The 18224-nt window shown below is 33.2% G+C and overlaps 1 protein-coding gene across 1 annotated transcript in view; it reads left to right on the top strand.

The window, feature by feature from the left end:
* Positions 1-18224, top strand: part of PTPRQ (protein tyrosine phosphatase receptor type Q) — a 261122-nt gene that overhangs the window by 220951 nt on the left and 21947 nt on the right. Inside the window, exons 54-55 of the mRNA XM_037042809.1 lie at positions 10397-10478; positions 13649-13739. Of these exons, the coding sequence (XP_036898704.1) occupies positions 10397-10478; positions 13649-13739 (173 nt within the window). The remainder of the gene's footprint in view (positions 1-10396; positions 10479-13648; positions 13740-18224) is intronic.

Raw genomic sequence — 18224 nt, 5'->3', positions numbered from 1 at the left:
ATTATTTATTTTATGTTATCTACCTCTTTATTTACATTCTAAGTTTTATCCTATAATTGTTGTATATGTAAACTCATCGTTTAATTGTATCTTACCTTGTTTCACAGAACATCTGAATTCTTTCACTTTATCCTTTTTTTCTGAAGGAAAGATTTAGTACTCTATAATTTCATGAGAACATTGAAGGATACACCAAGATAATGTTTTAAATTCTTATTTGGAATGATAATTTTATGATTTTATTATGTACATTTTATATTTAAGTTTTAGACAATGCAAGCTGTATGTATTAGAAAGAATATTTAATATTTTGGGCTTATCTATTTCACATTTACTAAGTTAACAAATGACCCTTGGGTTTTGTTATATGATAAACAAATATACAAAACATTTTGTTATGACTCCTTCAAAACACAGCCCCTTAACTCACTGAAGTGAGAAAGTTCTCTAAGAGAAAATATTGACAAGATCAGTAATACACACACAGGTAAAACAGATCTGTCTCTAAGATTGCTGAGACTGGCCTGGTGAATTGTTTTTTAACTAATTTAAGTGTAATGCAGACAACCTTCCCAAAGAATTATAATACAAAGTTAAATATCACAAGTTAAAGATTCTAGTAATTAAAAAAATTTTTCATCTCCTTTTCCCCCTAGGTTACAGAAGTTTTGTTTTCTGTGGTAACTAAATTAGAAAAACTAGAATAACATTATTCAGTGTTATTGAATATTCATTATTCAATGTTATTCAATGATTCTAATATTCTTACTTGACAAATACTCAGTTTCTTCTAAACCTCATTTTTTTTCCTAGAAATTTTGTGCACCATTGCAATACTAAGGACCTTGCCTATTTTAATTAAGTGAATGTAATGGTACATTATTTTAAGATTCAAGGCCAAATCAAGTAATAATGAATAGAATTAAAATTCTCAACAAAATGAAGCAAACAGTTGAATTACTAGTTCAGGAATATCTTTCCTTCTTGTTTGTTGAATTTTTATTAAACATACAGCTATGTCCTCCAGAAACTTACCATTTGAAAGAATCCTACAAATGTGCTTTGTAAACAGTAAATCAGAATATGTTTCATTTTGTTATTATTGTTATTTATAATATTTGTAAAATTAAAAATTGTTCTAACCTATTTTCATATCAGGATTGCTAACATAATAATTGCTACTGTTCATGAGCAATTACTATGTGTTAAATTCTGTACATAATGATCTCAAGGAACTCTTTCTTTGTAATGATCTTTGTAGTAGTTACTAACTCAGTTTACAAGTGAAAAACAAAAGATGCTTAGAGATTCTAAGTAACTATTCAAGGTAATATACCTAGCAAATAGGACAGCCATGGTGCCAGCCCAAGTCTGATTCTGAGATAAGGAGATAATACCTGTATTTATGTGTATGTGTGTTTGACTCAGGGATACTGAGACCAACATAAACCCTCTCAAGCAGACAAGTGCTCCTTCTTCAGGAAGCATTTTCTATCAAGGAATGATTTTAAGCAGGAGTGTCCAATCTTTTGGCATTTCTGGGCTACACTGGAAGGAGAGGAGTTGTCTTGGGCCACACAATAAATACACTGTGACAGTAGTCACAAAAAATATATCATGTTTTAAGTAAATGTATGATTTTGTGTTGGGCCGCATTCACAACCATCCTGGGCTGCATGCCATCCACAGGCTGCAGGTTGGACACCCCTGTTGGGAAGAACTCCTTTTGAAATTTTTTTATTTTCTAAAGATATGAGGCAAAGAAGTGATGGCATTTGAGCCTAAGTTCAAACTTGCAGAAACTAGACAGTCTTTAGTAGTGCAATTCTTACTTTGACTTTAATAAAAATACATAAGATTTGACTAAAAAAAAAGGAATTCTATGTAAAATAGCATTTTAATGCCATCCATTCTTTGGTAGATTCCAGTTGTTAATTTTCCTTCTGTCTTAAACCATTTTACAAGCAATGGCAAAAACATGAGAATTCCAAATAAGAAATGTCTGACCAATATGTGAGACCAGGACAACAAATGGCCTTAAGTAGAATAAAGATTAAGATATTTAATGCACATGTTCTTATACTAGGAAATGAAAAGTAATGCACTGTTTGTATACTAAATTATTAATGAATCTTTACTTCCAGATACTCTTCATTTTTCTTTAGACGCAAGGAGATTTTTGTCATCCAGTAAGTTACTGTGGTGATGCAGAGCTCTGCTGTGATTATTTCAATCTAGTCAGGTGGTGTGTTCTGTATTTTAAAATGCCTATTATTGAGCATTTTGTTGCTTAATGTGCTATTTTTCAAAGCCACTCCCATGCCTTCTACTTAACATGTGTTCTCTATAATAATGCATGCTGTTGATATGGTAAAGTTAATCTTATCAAAATGCACATTGATTCATAATGTGCATGTCCAGAGAATTTGCCGTGTTCTCCTGTTGTGTTAGCTTAGATAGTGAAACAAATATTTGTCTAGATTTCCTCATGTGTGTCCTATCCTACTATAACCGTGACTCAAGAGCTGAATTTGCCATCTGACAAGTGTAGGCTGGGTTTACACTTCATACAAGCTCATTTCAACTGCAGCAGGTGGTAATCTGTAAGGACCAAGGTGATGACATTCCTGGTCATTGCCTCTGGGGCATACGAGTGGCACCTGTCATGGAATCTTTACTCCTGCCCTGACCGATGTATAGCAAACTGTGCAAACTTGTAGGCACTCCTCTGATACTCAGAAATGCCATTCTCGTCCTAGTTCAAAAATTACTTTACACATTCTGATAGCAAATTTTCAACACTGGACTCCCCCCGCCGCAACTGATTGAGTGCCTCAGAGACAATCAGTTAATTCATGCAGAGGATATGAATGGAGACATAAAATGCATTTGATTTCAAAATCCCAAATCTACTACAGAGGAATCAGTGTCCATGAGCCACAGTGATGGACGGAGCCAGGGCTCCCGACGTTGTTACTGACCATGAATAGCACTTAGCAGTATTAAAACAGAGGAAACCAGGCCTATTTCTACTCTAACCACATTTAGCATTTTGAAATAATAATTATTCTTATTTTACTTTATGTCAACTAATTGCCAAGTTCCCTTTGACAGAATTAAAACGGTTATGAAAATACCTTTTTCTCAAAAGACCTGCTTGATCAGATTCAAACATTCATCAAAGATGCTGTTGAGCTAAAGATTGAAGTGATTACGTCACACATAAACGATCCATCTCCAACCAGCCCTCAGAGCTGACCTCTTGGCATTCCGGACTCACAAGTGGTCTCCTTGAGCAACTCTGCTGAATGTCTTTCTTCATCATCATTAAACATAATCCTTTTACTCCTTTTGCTTTATGCCATTAGTGCCTTAGAGAAAATCCTTCCATTTTCATTGAATCCTCACTGTCTTTCTTCTTTCATCAATTTTTTTCTTTTATTGTCCTCAGTAGGTTCCAGCTCAGTCAGAGCTCTTATTTTGACAGAGATAAATATAATAGTTTGGGTTAATGAAAATCATTATACAACACCTCTGTATAGTCATATTTGTTAAAGTACATGTGGTCTTTGTTCTAATTTAGTTTTCTCAGGTTGTTTTCTAACCCTAACACAGGAACTTCAGTGCTTACCTGCCTGGCTAGTTAATAGTTCAGGCTGCAAGGACTTCTTTTCAGATGGCGTTATGTCATCTGTCTCCTCTTCATTAATTCCTCACTGAGAACTTTGACCGTTTCTTCACACCGTTGTCAGCAGGTTCTTCATCCCCTTTCTCTACTGTGTCAGCCCTATTGCCCCTGAGGTAGCTAAGCCGATGCCCATAGTTTGAATGTAGAATGCATGGTTGGCAAAATGAAACAACTATCAAGAAGTTTTTTCCAAATGTGCTAATGTGCAGAGGCTTAGGAATAAGGAAAATACGACTCCTACACCCTGGGAATCTGAGCTCTTTGACATCAGCAAGAGCGTGGCTTTCCCATTTCACCCTGCCTGAATAAAAGAAATAACAATTGGGTACCTGTCAAGTGTGTGGCACTGTTCTAGGCACTGAGAATACTGTGATGAAAAAAGGGAGGGGCATTGCCTCCAAGAGCTGCCCTTTGAATAGCTAAGCTCCTTTTCAGTCTATTTGGCCTTAGAGATATGGGAAGTACACTGAGGAAGTACTCAGATATCACTTACTAATTGATTGTTTTTCTAATTAAATAAGAAAAATATCGTGTTACTAACTTATTCAGGTTGTATGTTTACCTTATAAAATGAAATTTTAGCATCAGCTACATCGTACCAGCTATTGGCTAAGATAATATTTTTCATTTATATTGAGGACCACAGAGAGGTTATTGGTGATTTTATAAAGAATGAAGAAATATCTGAAAGAATGCTATTTTAGAGGCTAGCACAAACAAAAACAATAGTAGAGAACAAAAATTCAGACACCTTTGCAAGCATTACAGTGCTTTGGAGAAGTGATAGAATATCATTTATGAGTAGATGTAAATGTTGAGGCAATAAAAAACACTCAGCATTTTGCAAAACTTGGAAAAATTAATTAATATGTTTTACCAGAGAGATAGATTGTTTAAAATTTTTTATTTGAATATGAAGTACATGGTAGTTTGTACAAATTATATTTTTATATGAAGGCAATAGAATTTAAGGCTCTTTTCTTTTTCTCTTCACCTAAGTGGTTGGTAGAAAGCACAGCATCTGAATCTGTCCTTCGCCACTGGTAATGCTGCTTCAGCTGCTCATCATAGGCCATCATCTATGGCTCTCTATTTGGACTAAATTTTAATTCCCTATAGATTTCAACTCATTGACCTTGAGGGAAAGCTGAGTCTCTGTGACAATACGGTCTTCAATCACCACTGCCAACACAAATAAATGGTTCCTCTCTGGATCTATCAAGAGTAATCTGAGTGGAATTTAAGTTTTTGATAGATAAAAAAAATGAGCCCAGACATGAAATGATACCCTTTTCACCAAAAAGGCATAGGATTTAAGAAAACTAAGATTCATGTAATAAAACTGTTCAGCCTTTTATATTGGAAAGTGGTCAGTTATCTTACTGAAATCTGGACAATTTCCAAATCCACTTATGTACTAATGAGTTGAATATGATATAACAATAACCTTAAATATTCTAAGTGAATAAAACAAGAGTGCCCATAATCAGTAAAATGCTGTCCATTTAAGGATTTTGTTCTGTTGATAAGTGTTCTTTTGGGTTTCTTTGTGGGTCTCCAGAGAGCACTTGATTTGAAAAGAGAACTCTTTATGAAATAACATTATTGACTTTCAAACATATCAATTTCTGTAAATTTTTATGTGTATCTAACCAAATATTTTTTTTAAAGATTTTATTTATTTATTTACCTTTAGAGGGGAAGGAGAGAGGGAGAGAAACATCAATGTATGGTTGCCTTTTGTGCATCCCCTGCTGGGAGTTGGCCTGCAGGGAACTGGCCTGCAACCCAGGCATGTGCCCTGACTGGGAATTNTGAATATGATATAACAATAACCTTAAATATTCTAAGTGAATAAAACAAGAGTGCCCATAATCAGTAAAATGCTGTCCATTTAAGGATTTTGTTCTGTTGATAAGTGTTCTGTTGGGTTTCTTTGTGGGTCTCCAGAGAGCACTTGATTTGATAAGAGAACTCTTTATGAAATAACATTATTGACTTTCAAACATATCAATTTCTGTAAATTTTTATGTGTATCTAACCAAATATTTTTACCTAAAGGAATTTAATTACCTCATCAGTAATAAATAAGTCAATTCATTTTCCTCACTTATATCCCACCTAGTTTTCTAATTTCCTCTATTTGTTATCCAAATTAATAGTTTTTTTTATTTAAAAAATAAAACTTTAACACCATACAGAAAAATAAAATTTATAACATAGTGAATACTTAAGGGGAAAACATACCCATACAATATGAAGCTAAGAATCACAACAATTATATGGATACTACAGACAACAAGAAAAAATTCTAATTTTTATTTCAGCTAGGTAACTCATGCCTATTTTGGCATAAACTATCCAGATAGGTATTCAAAGATTTTGTTTCAAACATAATTGTGACATGACATAACCATAGACAGGACAATTACATAAAAATTAGACTATTAGAATCCTTGTTTCTTACATTGTATAAATTCAAATGGGAAGGACAGATTATATAAAGTGATTAGGTTTAAATAAAGAGAGTGATATAAAAGGAAATAAAGCCAAAGCAGGGCCTACTTCTTTTATTATTATTATTTTTATTTCAGTGGGCAAGAGTAATTCTATTATTCCTATATCTAATTTCCAAACAAAGTATGCAGTACTTGTTAACTTCTATTGTTAAGTGATAAGATATGGCCCTTGTTTATACTTTATACAGTTTGTTCATACATACAGTGATCATAATTCTCCAAATCTTTGAGAAAAGGACCTTCTGAGAATTCTCAATTGCATAATAGTTTCACAAGAAATTGACCTAATTCAGATAGTTTCATAGTAATCAGAGCATTTATATTTAGCTTACTGTGTATCCTGATCTGAATTCATCCATACTGTACACTTAACAGTGATTTACTCATTGTTTACTGTGAATAAGGTCAGAAGGGGCCTGCAGTAAATCAAGTCTTAATCCTGCCCACAGCTTCAAGTATACATGAACCTTAATGCTTGTGTCCTTAATGGGTGTACTTAAACAGCCATAATGCAAGATAGAAGGTGATCTGTCCTAAGAAAATTGGTTTCACCAAAGGAAGATATTATTTTCTTTGTAATAGGACAGAGAAAATTCCATGGAGGAGTTAACACTTGAGTCAACTATCAAGGAGTCAGTAGACTCTGGTTGTGAGAAAAGCCCTGTAAGGGTGCAAACTGAGGGGGGGAGGGCCAAGAGAGCATCTGGAGTTCGAACAGTGCATGGAAGGGAATTGTGGGGGTGACATCAGAAGGTGGGCGTGATTAGGAATGCTTTCACATGATTGTATAGACCTGCGTTACCACAGTCATTTTACTAGGTTTCTTGAATTGAGAACTAGAAAATCTGCGTTGGATTTGCAGACTAGATATTTGTGACCACTCTGTGCAGAAACCTTGGCTAGGAAGAATAAAATATAAAATCTTGCTGCTAAATCTAGCACAATCTAGTCTACCCATTTTTGAGTAAATTTAAGAGAGAATATTCTTATAGGAACAGAATTATTCTCTATATCATTAGAAATTGTGCACGAGTAAGAGAAGCTTGAGTTATACAAAATAGAATAGAGAAAATAACTGTAGTACTAATGATAGTAACTAACATGTATATATGTATTGCTTACCAAAGTCAGGAAGTTTATGAACATTTTTACATATAAGCTTGATTTATATAATTTTAATCCATTTTCCACATTAGGAAACTGAGGCTAAGAAAGATCAAGTAGCTTGCTCAAGACAATATGACTGGTATACGTTGGAGCAGGTGTTTGAAACCATTAAGGGCACAGTATTTTATAAAGAAATAATTCACAAATATCTACTTAAATCCAATAGCTAGCTAGCCAGTTATGGTTTAAAATTAATATCTTTAGAGAAATTTTTCAAATGCAAAATAAAATAGTAAAATAAAATAAACTTTCTGTGCATTTTTCATTAAAAGTAAACTGACTTCAAAGAAAAAAGTTTTATTCAATTTAATTTCTAAATGAGAATAGAGATCATTAGTTTAAGAAAAGTACGTGGATGTGAATGATATGGATAGTAATATGGTGCTTTAGCTATTTCTTGCTCATTTATATTTTGATATGATTATTCATGTGTAACATTTCTTGGGAATTTCATGAACATAACTGATTCATCAAATGACTTACTGATGGCTACCCAGAAACTAGTTCCATTTTAGATTTGGATATTGCAGTAAAAATATTTTACCAGTCAAAACTGGATACTCAAGTAATCCTGGATCCTCTGGAAAAGAGAGAATCCTGATTCTCCCATCCAAGTACTAACCAGGCCCGACCCTACTTAGCTTCCAAGATCAGACGAGATTGGGCGTATTCAGGGTGGTATGGCCGTAGATGAGAGAATCCTGATTCTGATTGTCCTTAAGTAGATGGACCGTGAGTCTGTAATTAAATCAGATATAGTTTCTCTGAATTTCACCAAGCACAAACTGAAAAGTGTTTCTTGTTACTTTAAAAATGATCTCCATGCAACTCAACAATTTCCATTTTTGGTAGGAGGGAAATTGATTTACTATTTTAATATCTCATTTATTTCTATCTGACACTCAGTTAATTAGGATTTTCCCACCCTAAGTCCCTCTCTATTTCTATTTCTGAGGAGCATCATGGCATCGGAGCATACATATCAGGCACCTAGGGGAAATAGGGCAATGTGGGTCTAGTCCATAGTGTCTTTTTTTTCTTGATGGTCTTTGCTGAAGGGTAGTTAATTCCTATTGTTTCCTCTCTCCCTACTGTTGCCACCTCAGAAGGATTTCCTAGGCCTCTAATTCAGATTCTGTCTTCCTGTTGCAGAACCAAGGGTATTCCTGATTCAAGAGCCCATTCAGCCATCTCCACATCCACCTAGTTAGAGTCAGGATTTCTCTGTTGCCTCCTTAGAATTATGAGAGGGTGTTGTGGAATGCCAACTCACCCACAAGCCCCTGCTCAGACATTGCTACCTGATTCCTCAGACCTGATCTCTCTGATGCTGTATTTGATAGCCAGGTGCTCCTCCAGGCTCCTGCCTGAGAAACTGGGACATATCTCTTTCTGCACGAGGACACCGGCAGCGTTCACCAGATTCTATTGTTCTCCTTGATAATACTTGCTCTACCGTGCATATTCTTCACCAGTCCCTGTATTAGAGTAAAAGACACTTCTTTGACTCATGTTTTCTTCACTGAACACAATCCCTTTGTGACCATTTTCATAATATTCATTATGTCACATTTCTCAATCTAATATTCCATTTCACTCATCCTTTAATATAAACCCCATCCTCTTGCAAATAATCTTCACTGAAGGAATACAATAAGAGCATCCCCAATAATATTCCAAATTTAAAACTCTTTATAAGCCGTAAGTGTCACTTCATCATACCTGTGCCTTCTGTGTTTGTGCAGTGCTAATGTGTTGTGCATGACAAGCGTGTTACTAAAGATGTGCCCATCTCTGAATTTGTGTGTTGTGCAGTCTACTTAGTTGTTAGAAATAATTTCATTTTTTTTCAGAGTAAAAATGACTAATGAACTGTCACAAAATATATGACTAACTGAAATGATTGCAATTTTGTTGTAATAATATACTTATCAAAACTCAGGCAATATAATGTCATTTTTCAGTGATCCATTCTTCCTACTTCAGCACTCTCTGTGGACAAAGAAAACATTTTTCCAAATCCCCATTAACTTTCTTAGAATACTAAATACTATGCAATATATTAAAAAGTGACTCATTTTTAATGTATTGCTCCCAATGACTAACAATACAGAAAAGTACCTTGTTAGCTTGAGAAGAGAAGCCAAATTGTTATTTGTTTATATTTGGGTCCAAATAATATATAATATTTTAAATGAAATAGAATTTTAAATAATGATCACATGTAAGTTAAAGGCATTGCACATTGTACATTACTGGTTTATATTTTTCTTGTTTTAATCTAGAACTCTTTTAGAAAGAGCCATGCCCTTACCTCATAATGTATTTAATACAATCTCTGTTGCAGGTTACTTAGTTATAGAAAATCCATCAAGTAAGTTTGTCAAATATCTTTTCTTCTTTTTGAATATCAATGTTAGACTCACTGATTTGATGAATCTCACTGTGTGGTTCCTTTTTTGTGTGTTTGTTAGAAAACCCTCCAAGCTGGATATAAATCATAAAAGCATGACTAATTGCATGGTAACTGGAGAAATGCTTTCTCTCTCTCTTGGGGTGAAGTCTGCATGTCTGTATTTTAGCTTGGGAAGTAATACGGGGATATTTAAACTCCTTGGGGTTTAAAAACCATGTCATTATGAGAATGAGGTCACTGCAATATTTTATATCTTCTAAAACCTTGTAATGTAGAAAATGTTTTCTGTATGACAAAGAGGTATTATGTGCTTTAGGATTCAATGATAACTTTATGCCCTTACATTCACTTGAAAACTTTCTTCATTAAAATGTTAAATCATTCACGTAAAGCCACTTAAAAATAGAAGGAGTTTTGAATCATCAATACAAAGAAAGTGCACTTCAAGGAGAAAATTTTGAAAGTATGGCAGAATGACTTTACGGGGCTGGGTGGTTTATGGGTTTTGGAGTGCCCATTGTTCTTTAACTCGTTAACCAGTGCCCATGCTAAAGTGAAAGAACCCAATCTAACGTGACTCCATTTTGTGCCTTTCCTTGCTTGGAGGCCGGTAAGCAAGAAATCCTTCCTGCAACATGTTGAAGAGCTTTGCACAAACAACAACCTAAAGTTTCAAGAAGAATTTTCGGTATGTTACTAGCAGTTGTCATAACATTGCCAGACTTCCAGTCGTTCCGTGTGTCACATTTCATGTCCATTTTAAGCAAGCAAGACCATGAAGGACTCTGGCCTTGATAATCAATACCCAATTACCAGGTTGATTGTTTGGATAGTAATGTAACACTGGGCGGCCTCTGGTACAACCTGACCAGAATTATTCACCTATTGTGTCAGGAGAAGGTGCCCTTCTCCAGACCTCCTGGGGAACAGCGTCCTGGCCTCCTTTCTGCTCTGCTGTCTTATCCCGGTGTAGGTGCTACACCATGGTGCCGTTTTCACAAGTTTTTGTTTGTATACGAGGCTCAGGTTATACGCTAATTATAGTTCATATTCAAGTACTTATTTTAGATATAGAGACTAATTCCAATTTATATTTGCCTGCTGTGTTTGTGTTTGTGGTGTAGGTGAACCACAGAGCAGAAATTGATGTTTCCAGAAACTATAAAAATAATGTTATTTCCAGAATTGTCCAAAAATAAAAAAATAGATAAGTAATGCCTGTGTTTTATAAGGCCAATTTTTAAGTTACTATAAAAATAATGTTGTTTCATGTTATGGAGAGTAAGTGAAGAACTTGTTACCTAAAAACTATTTGAAAGTTAAGAATAATTTTGTTGCTTTTAATATTTTGTATATCTATAAAATTGAAATTATGTTAAAGCATAAGGTACCTACTCAGATCTGTGAGTTATTTTAAAACTTGTTACCATCTTTCCTAACTTGAATGACTAGTTTGTATTATGAAAATAAAACGTATTTTTAAATGTCACCAAAAATTTATTTCTATATTTTTTCATGAAATTCACGGTATCTGAACTTATGAAACAAAGAATCAAACAATAAGCTTGAATAATTCAGGATTATAATATTTCAGTCTCTGAGGGAATAATAACAAAAAATATGAGAAGATTAATGGTATTTCCTACAGCTTTTTGGTTATGCTTCTTAAGTAATATTGGTCTGGACTTAACAAAATCGGTGGTACCATAAAACTCTCTTTAACATTTACACAGCAAGAACTCCCAATTTTTCAGGAGGAAAAGTGTAATTTCACTAGAATAGAAGCGAATATAATTACATTATGCATGACTAAGTAGATGAAAAGTTTTATTACTAATAACATATTCACATGTATTATATTGATAAATTTTCTAGTTTAACTTTTTTGGAGATCATGATTTTAAGAACTTAGGGTATTTTTATATGAATATAAGGTTTTGTGTAACTATGATATAAATGTATGTAGATATGTAAGGGACTTTTTAATGTTTTTATCCTAATGCTGTATTAAGTTTTTTCAAGCAAAATTATGTTTTAATAAACAAATGTGTATTTGATGCATATATTTGAAAAACCTTAAAATTCAGGTTATATTCACTTTATACTTTAAATGTTTAAAACCTCCTGCTATGTGATAGGCATTGTATTTGGCACATTGACATACATCAGTTCAGTGTTTAATAGCTGAGTGACCTTGGGCAAATCACTTAAACTCTTGGTGCCTCTGTGTCCTCATATCTAAAACAATAGTACCTAACTTCATTGAGTTCTGAATGCTAAAATGACTGAATGAGTATGATACTGAGAATCGTGGCTGGCACAATTGTTAGCTATTATGACAATTATTCCTACCATAAAGAAGCTCATATTATGATAAGAATTGCAGACATGCATTAAAAATTACAAAGGCACTGTGTCATGACAGAGATATTCCTAGTGAAATGAGGATCAACTTTGTTTGGATAGCAGTCAAAAAATACTTCACAAAAAGGTGTCCTTTGAGGTGAGCTTTAAGAAGAACAGAAATCCAATGAGTAGATAAATATAGAGATTCCAGAGAGAGGGAATGGATGAAAAAGTGTGAGGATGCAAAACAGTGCAACTCAATCCGTGACCTCACTGGAAAGAAGTAGTAGGAGAAAGAACTAATAGTTGGGACAATGGTGGAAGCCCTTTGTACCGTGATAAGAGTAGGCCACCAAGTGTAACATTACTAACCACACAGTCAGCCTGGCAATTGGGTATTGATTATCAAGGCCAGAGTCATTTAAATCTATAAGTGGCTATTTCGATGTGAAACAATTATAGAAGTACCCTTTTCAGGTAATTTCCAATTCACCTTTCTTTTCCCCTCCCCCATATAGTTCTTTTCTTACAAATATGCTCCCAAAACCCTGAGAAATGGAAGCTGTTCTAGGATTCCTCACTTAGTTAATCTTTATTTTTCTAAGCCTCTGGTGCCAACACACCAGAACTCAGATGTTTACACGGTCCCTCTCCTGTAACACATATCCGCTTGCAAAAGACTGTCCAGATTTTCTATTTGAGGAAGAATTAGGTGGAAGGGAGAATTACCCAATTAAAATAAATTACTTATAATAATGTTAAATGAATTGTAAAAACAAGTGTTTTTAATAGTGTTTAAGGATTTTGGCAAGTTGAGACATCTCTAAAATGGAGAACTATAAATTTTGTAAATGTAAATCTCAGCTTAACAAAGTAATGAATACATTTTTGTACCAACTTTCTTTTTTTAGCACCAACTTTCTTAATGATAATATGATGACTTTTCACCAAAATGTCAATAACAGATCACCCTGACCCTTCGTCTGTGTCTGATAATTCTTATTGCATCTTTGCATTCTACAATCAATTTAAAAATGTCTTCTGAGCACAGGGATTGACCTTTGGCATCTTCTCAAGCTGACCAGTGTTGTACTAATTAATAGGCATGAAATCACACTGCCTGAGGAGAAAAAACAAAAAATAAATCACTGAACTCCTTTCCCCTCCTAAGTAGACATTAAAATATTAAATAATATTATGTGAGGACCTGATAAAACCATTAAGAAAATATGGGAAAGGGTTACTAATGTGGTTGCCACATCACAGAGCTTCCCAAAGGACGAAGAAATTATACAAGAAAGCAATAGCCCAACTGACCAATTTGTTTACTATATTTTCAGTGGAGGTTTACCTAAGATCGTTAAGGTTAATTTGACCTTGTTTCTGCAGTTAGGAGAGGTGTTTTAAATTTAAAAATAAAAGGATTTAGAAAAAAGAATTGTGTTTTACTAAGTGGAATTTCTTGCTTGCCTCTGAAATCAACCTAAACTCTGTAATGACTTCATTCCACAGGAATTACCAAAATTTCTTCAGGATCTTTCTTCAACTGATGCTGACCTGCCTTGGAACAGAGCAAAAAACCGCTTTCCAAACATCAAACCATGTATGTACATTTACTGTTTCTGGTTCTAGCGGTGAAATGCTTTAATGTGACCACAAAAGGCATCTTAACATGTTTTTATTTCCTAAATATATTTTATTGCATATTAATTAAATTATAATAATACATTTTGTTAGTAACAGCTTTCAAGTTGTAGCTCTTTTTCTTTGTTAAATTTATTAAAGTTAATAATACATGGTTTTCAGCTTGTTCATACAAGTTTCACTTAATGCAGGTGCAAGAAACTGTAGCTCTAATAGTTTCTTGGCTTTGTAATTTAACCCAAGTAACAAAACACTCCAACATCTTTCTACAGACCTAGTTTTCAAATGAAAAGAAAAAGTTCACGTGTAACTTTGTGCATTAGTTTTCCTTAAGAGCATTGCAAGCTTTTCTTATGAAATATAAAAAGTACATTGTAAAATATTCATTGAGAATAAATATATATGTATATATTTACCAGAATTACTTTCACAGTAAATTTGGGTTGTGCCTTACCATAATAAAAATGGCTTTGTTTTTCAATGAATAAGAAAAGAAACCACATTATTGCTTTAAGAATTAAAGATAAAAACATAATATAACTCTTAATAATGGCTATATGTTTGATGTTATATTTTGTACATATTTCTATCTGTATTATAATTCAATCTTTTATACTATGAAATAAAAACTGTAATTTGTGATGTTTTTCAATGTTGTCAATTTTTTTAATCTAAAGTTTTAAAATATTCTTTATTTTAGAGTTAACATTATAATTTTGTCTTTGTGTTATGCCTGTTTAAACCTATATTGAGGAAAATTCCAAACTTAAGAATTGAACTTTACTGTCTAAAAAGACATGGACTTAGAGGAGAATACAATCACAGACTGTAAAATTATAAAGTATGTGGATAGGAAAAAATGGTCCAAATTCTGATATTCTAGAACTAGAGGATAACTGAGACAGGAAATAAAAATTTGAAGGAAACATGATATGGGAGGTGGTACCCTAATGGAATCTCCTAATTCCCAAGACTTAAAATAGGATGAAAATACAGAGTTTTAATCCTAAAATCCCTTCTGGAACAAAACAAATCATAAGTAAATGACTTTCAGAGCAGTTGACAAATAAGACATTATTATAGGAAACAAGAAATGTTTTATACCTCCAAATTTCTGTGCCATAACCTTTCTGAACAGGCCCTTTTGTTTTCCCTTTCAAAGAGTGGCCCTGGGTTGGATGCATCATTAATATAAGCAGGATGAAAATTTTCATGTTTTTATATTCATCTGGACCTAAATTCCTTCCAGACTGCATCATGCTTACTCAGTGGTATTCTGTGAAAATAAACCATAGTGTGATTGAAGGACCGTGCTGTATCATATTTGACATTCATTTACAATTATTGAGCAGGCTGAATTAATTTATTATATATCAGTATATACAAAATAAGTAAATCAAATATGTTTAACTAGTTGCCAAGTATCAGAGTATCTAATTTAAGTATGTAAGATTTTGAGTTATTAGAGAGATATTTTTAAATGTGATATTTCAATATTTTATTAAAATTTTCCTGCATCGTTATCTGAGTTCACATCATGGCTATGGAAAAAAGTCAGACAATATTAGCTTGTTACTTATAGCATGAAAAAGAGAATAAGAGTGGTGGATGAGACTGTATGAACAACCTTAAAACAACGAGAAATGCAGATTACGATCATCCCAACTCTTCATTCCGGAGGCTAAGATGAAAAAATAGTTGGTAATGATAAACTTATGTTGTAAATCAAAGATGTTCTGGGATTTTAGAATGGACACTTCATGCATTTTTTTTTCTTTGCTTGGGTCAAATGGGTAATATCCAATTATTTTCTGTTTTCTTAATTTCGGTACTGAAAACCTATTGGCAATTCTTCAAATAATGTATCTACATCCAATAGCCCTTAACAGACTTGTAAGGGAAAACTTTTTCTTAACTGTCCTCTTACAGAGTTGAAGGTCTTATGAGAAATAATTTTGTTAGGTAAAATTTTATATTTTTCAAGAATGTTATTAGAATAATTTATCAGTTCAACTAATACATACTTCCCACTGTATAGTAAAAAAAGGCTGATAAGCCATGGGTTCTAGCTGAACACTCTGCGTTGTGATCCTTTTTACCCTCTGACTTAGCGACTGGACATATTGCTCATTGTCTGTCTCTTAAAGCCATTGTGAGGGTCAGGGGAAATATTCACATAAATCACTTTAGTGGAACAAGAAAAATGCAAGAAAATGATTGTAAGTAATCAACAGATTGCTTATTTTTAAGAAATTGTTAACTTTCTGAGTGAGTAAGATTTAGTAATAGACCCTTGCAGCCTGTGGTCTGGGGATAACAAGCCCTTCCCTAGCCTGGGTTAAAAGGCACTGTCACCTCTGTGGTCCAGGACACCCCACCTACCACCCCCTCACACACACACACAGAATAAGCAAATGAGATGTTTAGAGTAAATACATTTCCCCATTGTGCTTGCAGAGAAACCATAAAGCTGAAGAAATGTTTTTTTTTCTCTCGTAGAGAATGAATTAATGTTCATAGAGTCTGAATTTTAGCTTGAGCCACCTAAGTGAAGTGCATTGTTTTCTCTGAGTAACACAGGAAATAGGATTTCAAGTTTCACAGTGTATTTTAGAAGATATTGGCTTACAGGGCTTAAAGATACTAGAATTAGCAACAAGTACTTGCTGAAGAGATGTGCAAATCTCTGTTTGACAAGGCACAATGACCTTCAGAAGTGCTCCAACACTAGGAATAAAAAAATTGCTGACCCGAAGATGTAGCAAGTGAATAGAAACTTGAGGCTTCCCTTCCTTAGTTACAGAACTAGCCACAATATCATTAAAATAGGTAGGTCATCCCAAATTCAAAATCTTTGGGGCATAGTCATTGCCATGAATTTGCTTAAAACATTCCCCATTTCTAACTTTAAGCCCATTGGGTAACACATTAATTACTAGTAATACAGCTAAGTCATTTTAACACATAAGATATACTTGTTTTAAGAATGAGAAAATTTACTGAGTGCTTACTATTAAGTTCTCATGTAAGTTTTCCTCAAACAATTCTACAAAATAAAAATAATATAGCTATGCATTATAGCAGAGGTAACAAAATAGCAGAGAAGTTAAGCAATTCACCTGAATACTGATGGTGGACAAATCGTTTGGAACTCACACTCAAATCCACCTAGCCATCTTTCCTCCAGTATTGAGCGCCTTACCATTGAATTAAAAAAAAAAAAAAAACTTAACAATAATTAACACTGAATATTGCAATTATAGTACCAACTTGGTAAAAAAAGTCCTCGAGAAAAACATTTTATATTTTCAAGAAAAAGCAATGGATAGAGAGAGTCATCTACTTTTTCCAGACTTTAGAAGAATCTAAAGAATAATAATTAAAATTTTGATATTAAATAAAGAATAGGCAGGTAAATTAATAGAAGAGAATAAATAGTCCAGAAATAGTCCTAATATATAGAGAGAAATCCAGTAAATTATAAAAGCAATGTTTTGAATAATAAGGAGAAATGTGGAATGTTAAAAATTAGGACTATTTGTTGTTTCAAATGGCAACAAGCAAACAAACAATAAAGGATAGATATTATCTTGTTCTGTAAAATAAATAAATAAGTCCCAATGGATTAAAGGTTGAAATACTTAAAATAAAAGCAGAGAAATACATTATAATTCCAGAAGAAACTATGAATGAATTTGTAAAAATAAGAATATTGTTGGCAAACACCTGTGCATGAATGACAAAAGAAACTATAATAGAGCCATAATGCAAAGAAATGAGAAATTTGATTACCAAAACAAAAAAGTAATTTTATGTATGGTAAGACATTAAAGTTAAATTGATAGAGTCAAATACATACAGCAAACTAAGAAGAAAAGTTTAACACACACTGCAATAGGGCACATATAACTTTCACTTTTAGTCTGAAGTATTTTTAATAGGAAAGTTATATAATATGAAAAGGCATTTAATAGAAAGGTATTTATAATGGCCAATAAACAATCAAAGGAGCTCAATTTTACATATTCTTAAGGAGATCAAAATACATACTACCAGATGTTAATTTCTATCTATTGAAGATAAGGTCATAAATTAAATGGTTTAATAATATCTTGTGGTAATAAAAGTAGAGAAAACAGAATCGTTTAAACATGTTTGTTCAGAGTGTGAGTTGATATAATTAAAAGACGATTAGGAAATATCTTTCAAAATTTGAAATGTATAATATGATTTGGGAATTTTATTGCTGGTAATATACAAGTACATTTTAACATATGTTCAAAAGTTGTGATATTTATTCAGCCTTTTATTAAAAATGAGATTAATTTAAATCTTTGCACACGATATACTCAAAGAGTGAAATACTACATGGCTTTTTAAAATAATGAGCTAGGTGTCTTTGTTTATGTTGATACGGAATGGTACAGGTAAATGAAGAAAACAG

The sequence above is a fragment of the Sturnira hondurensis genome, unplaced genomic scaffold (genome assembly GCF_014824575.4).
Source record: "Sturnira hondurensis isolate 20B ecotype Veracruz unplaced genomic scaffold, ASM1482457v3 Scaffold0003801, whole genome shotgun sequence".
In the NCBI taxonomy this organism is placed as follows: Eukaryota; Metazoa; Chordata; class Mammalia; order Chiroptera; family Phyllostomidae; genus Sturnira; species Sturnira hondurensis.
This window is presented reverse-complemented; position numbering and strand designations above follow the sequence as displayed.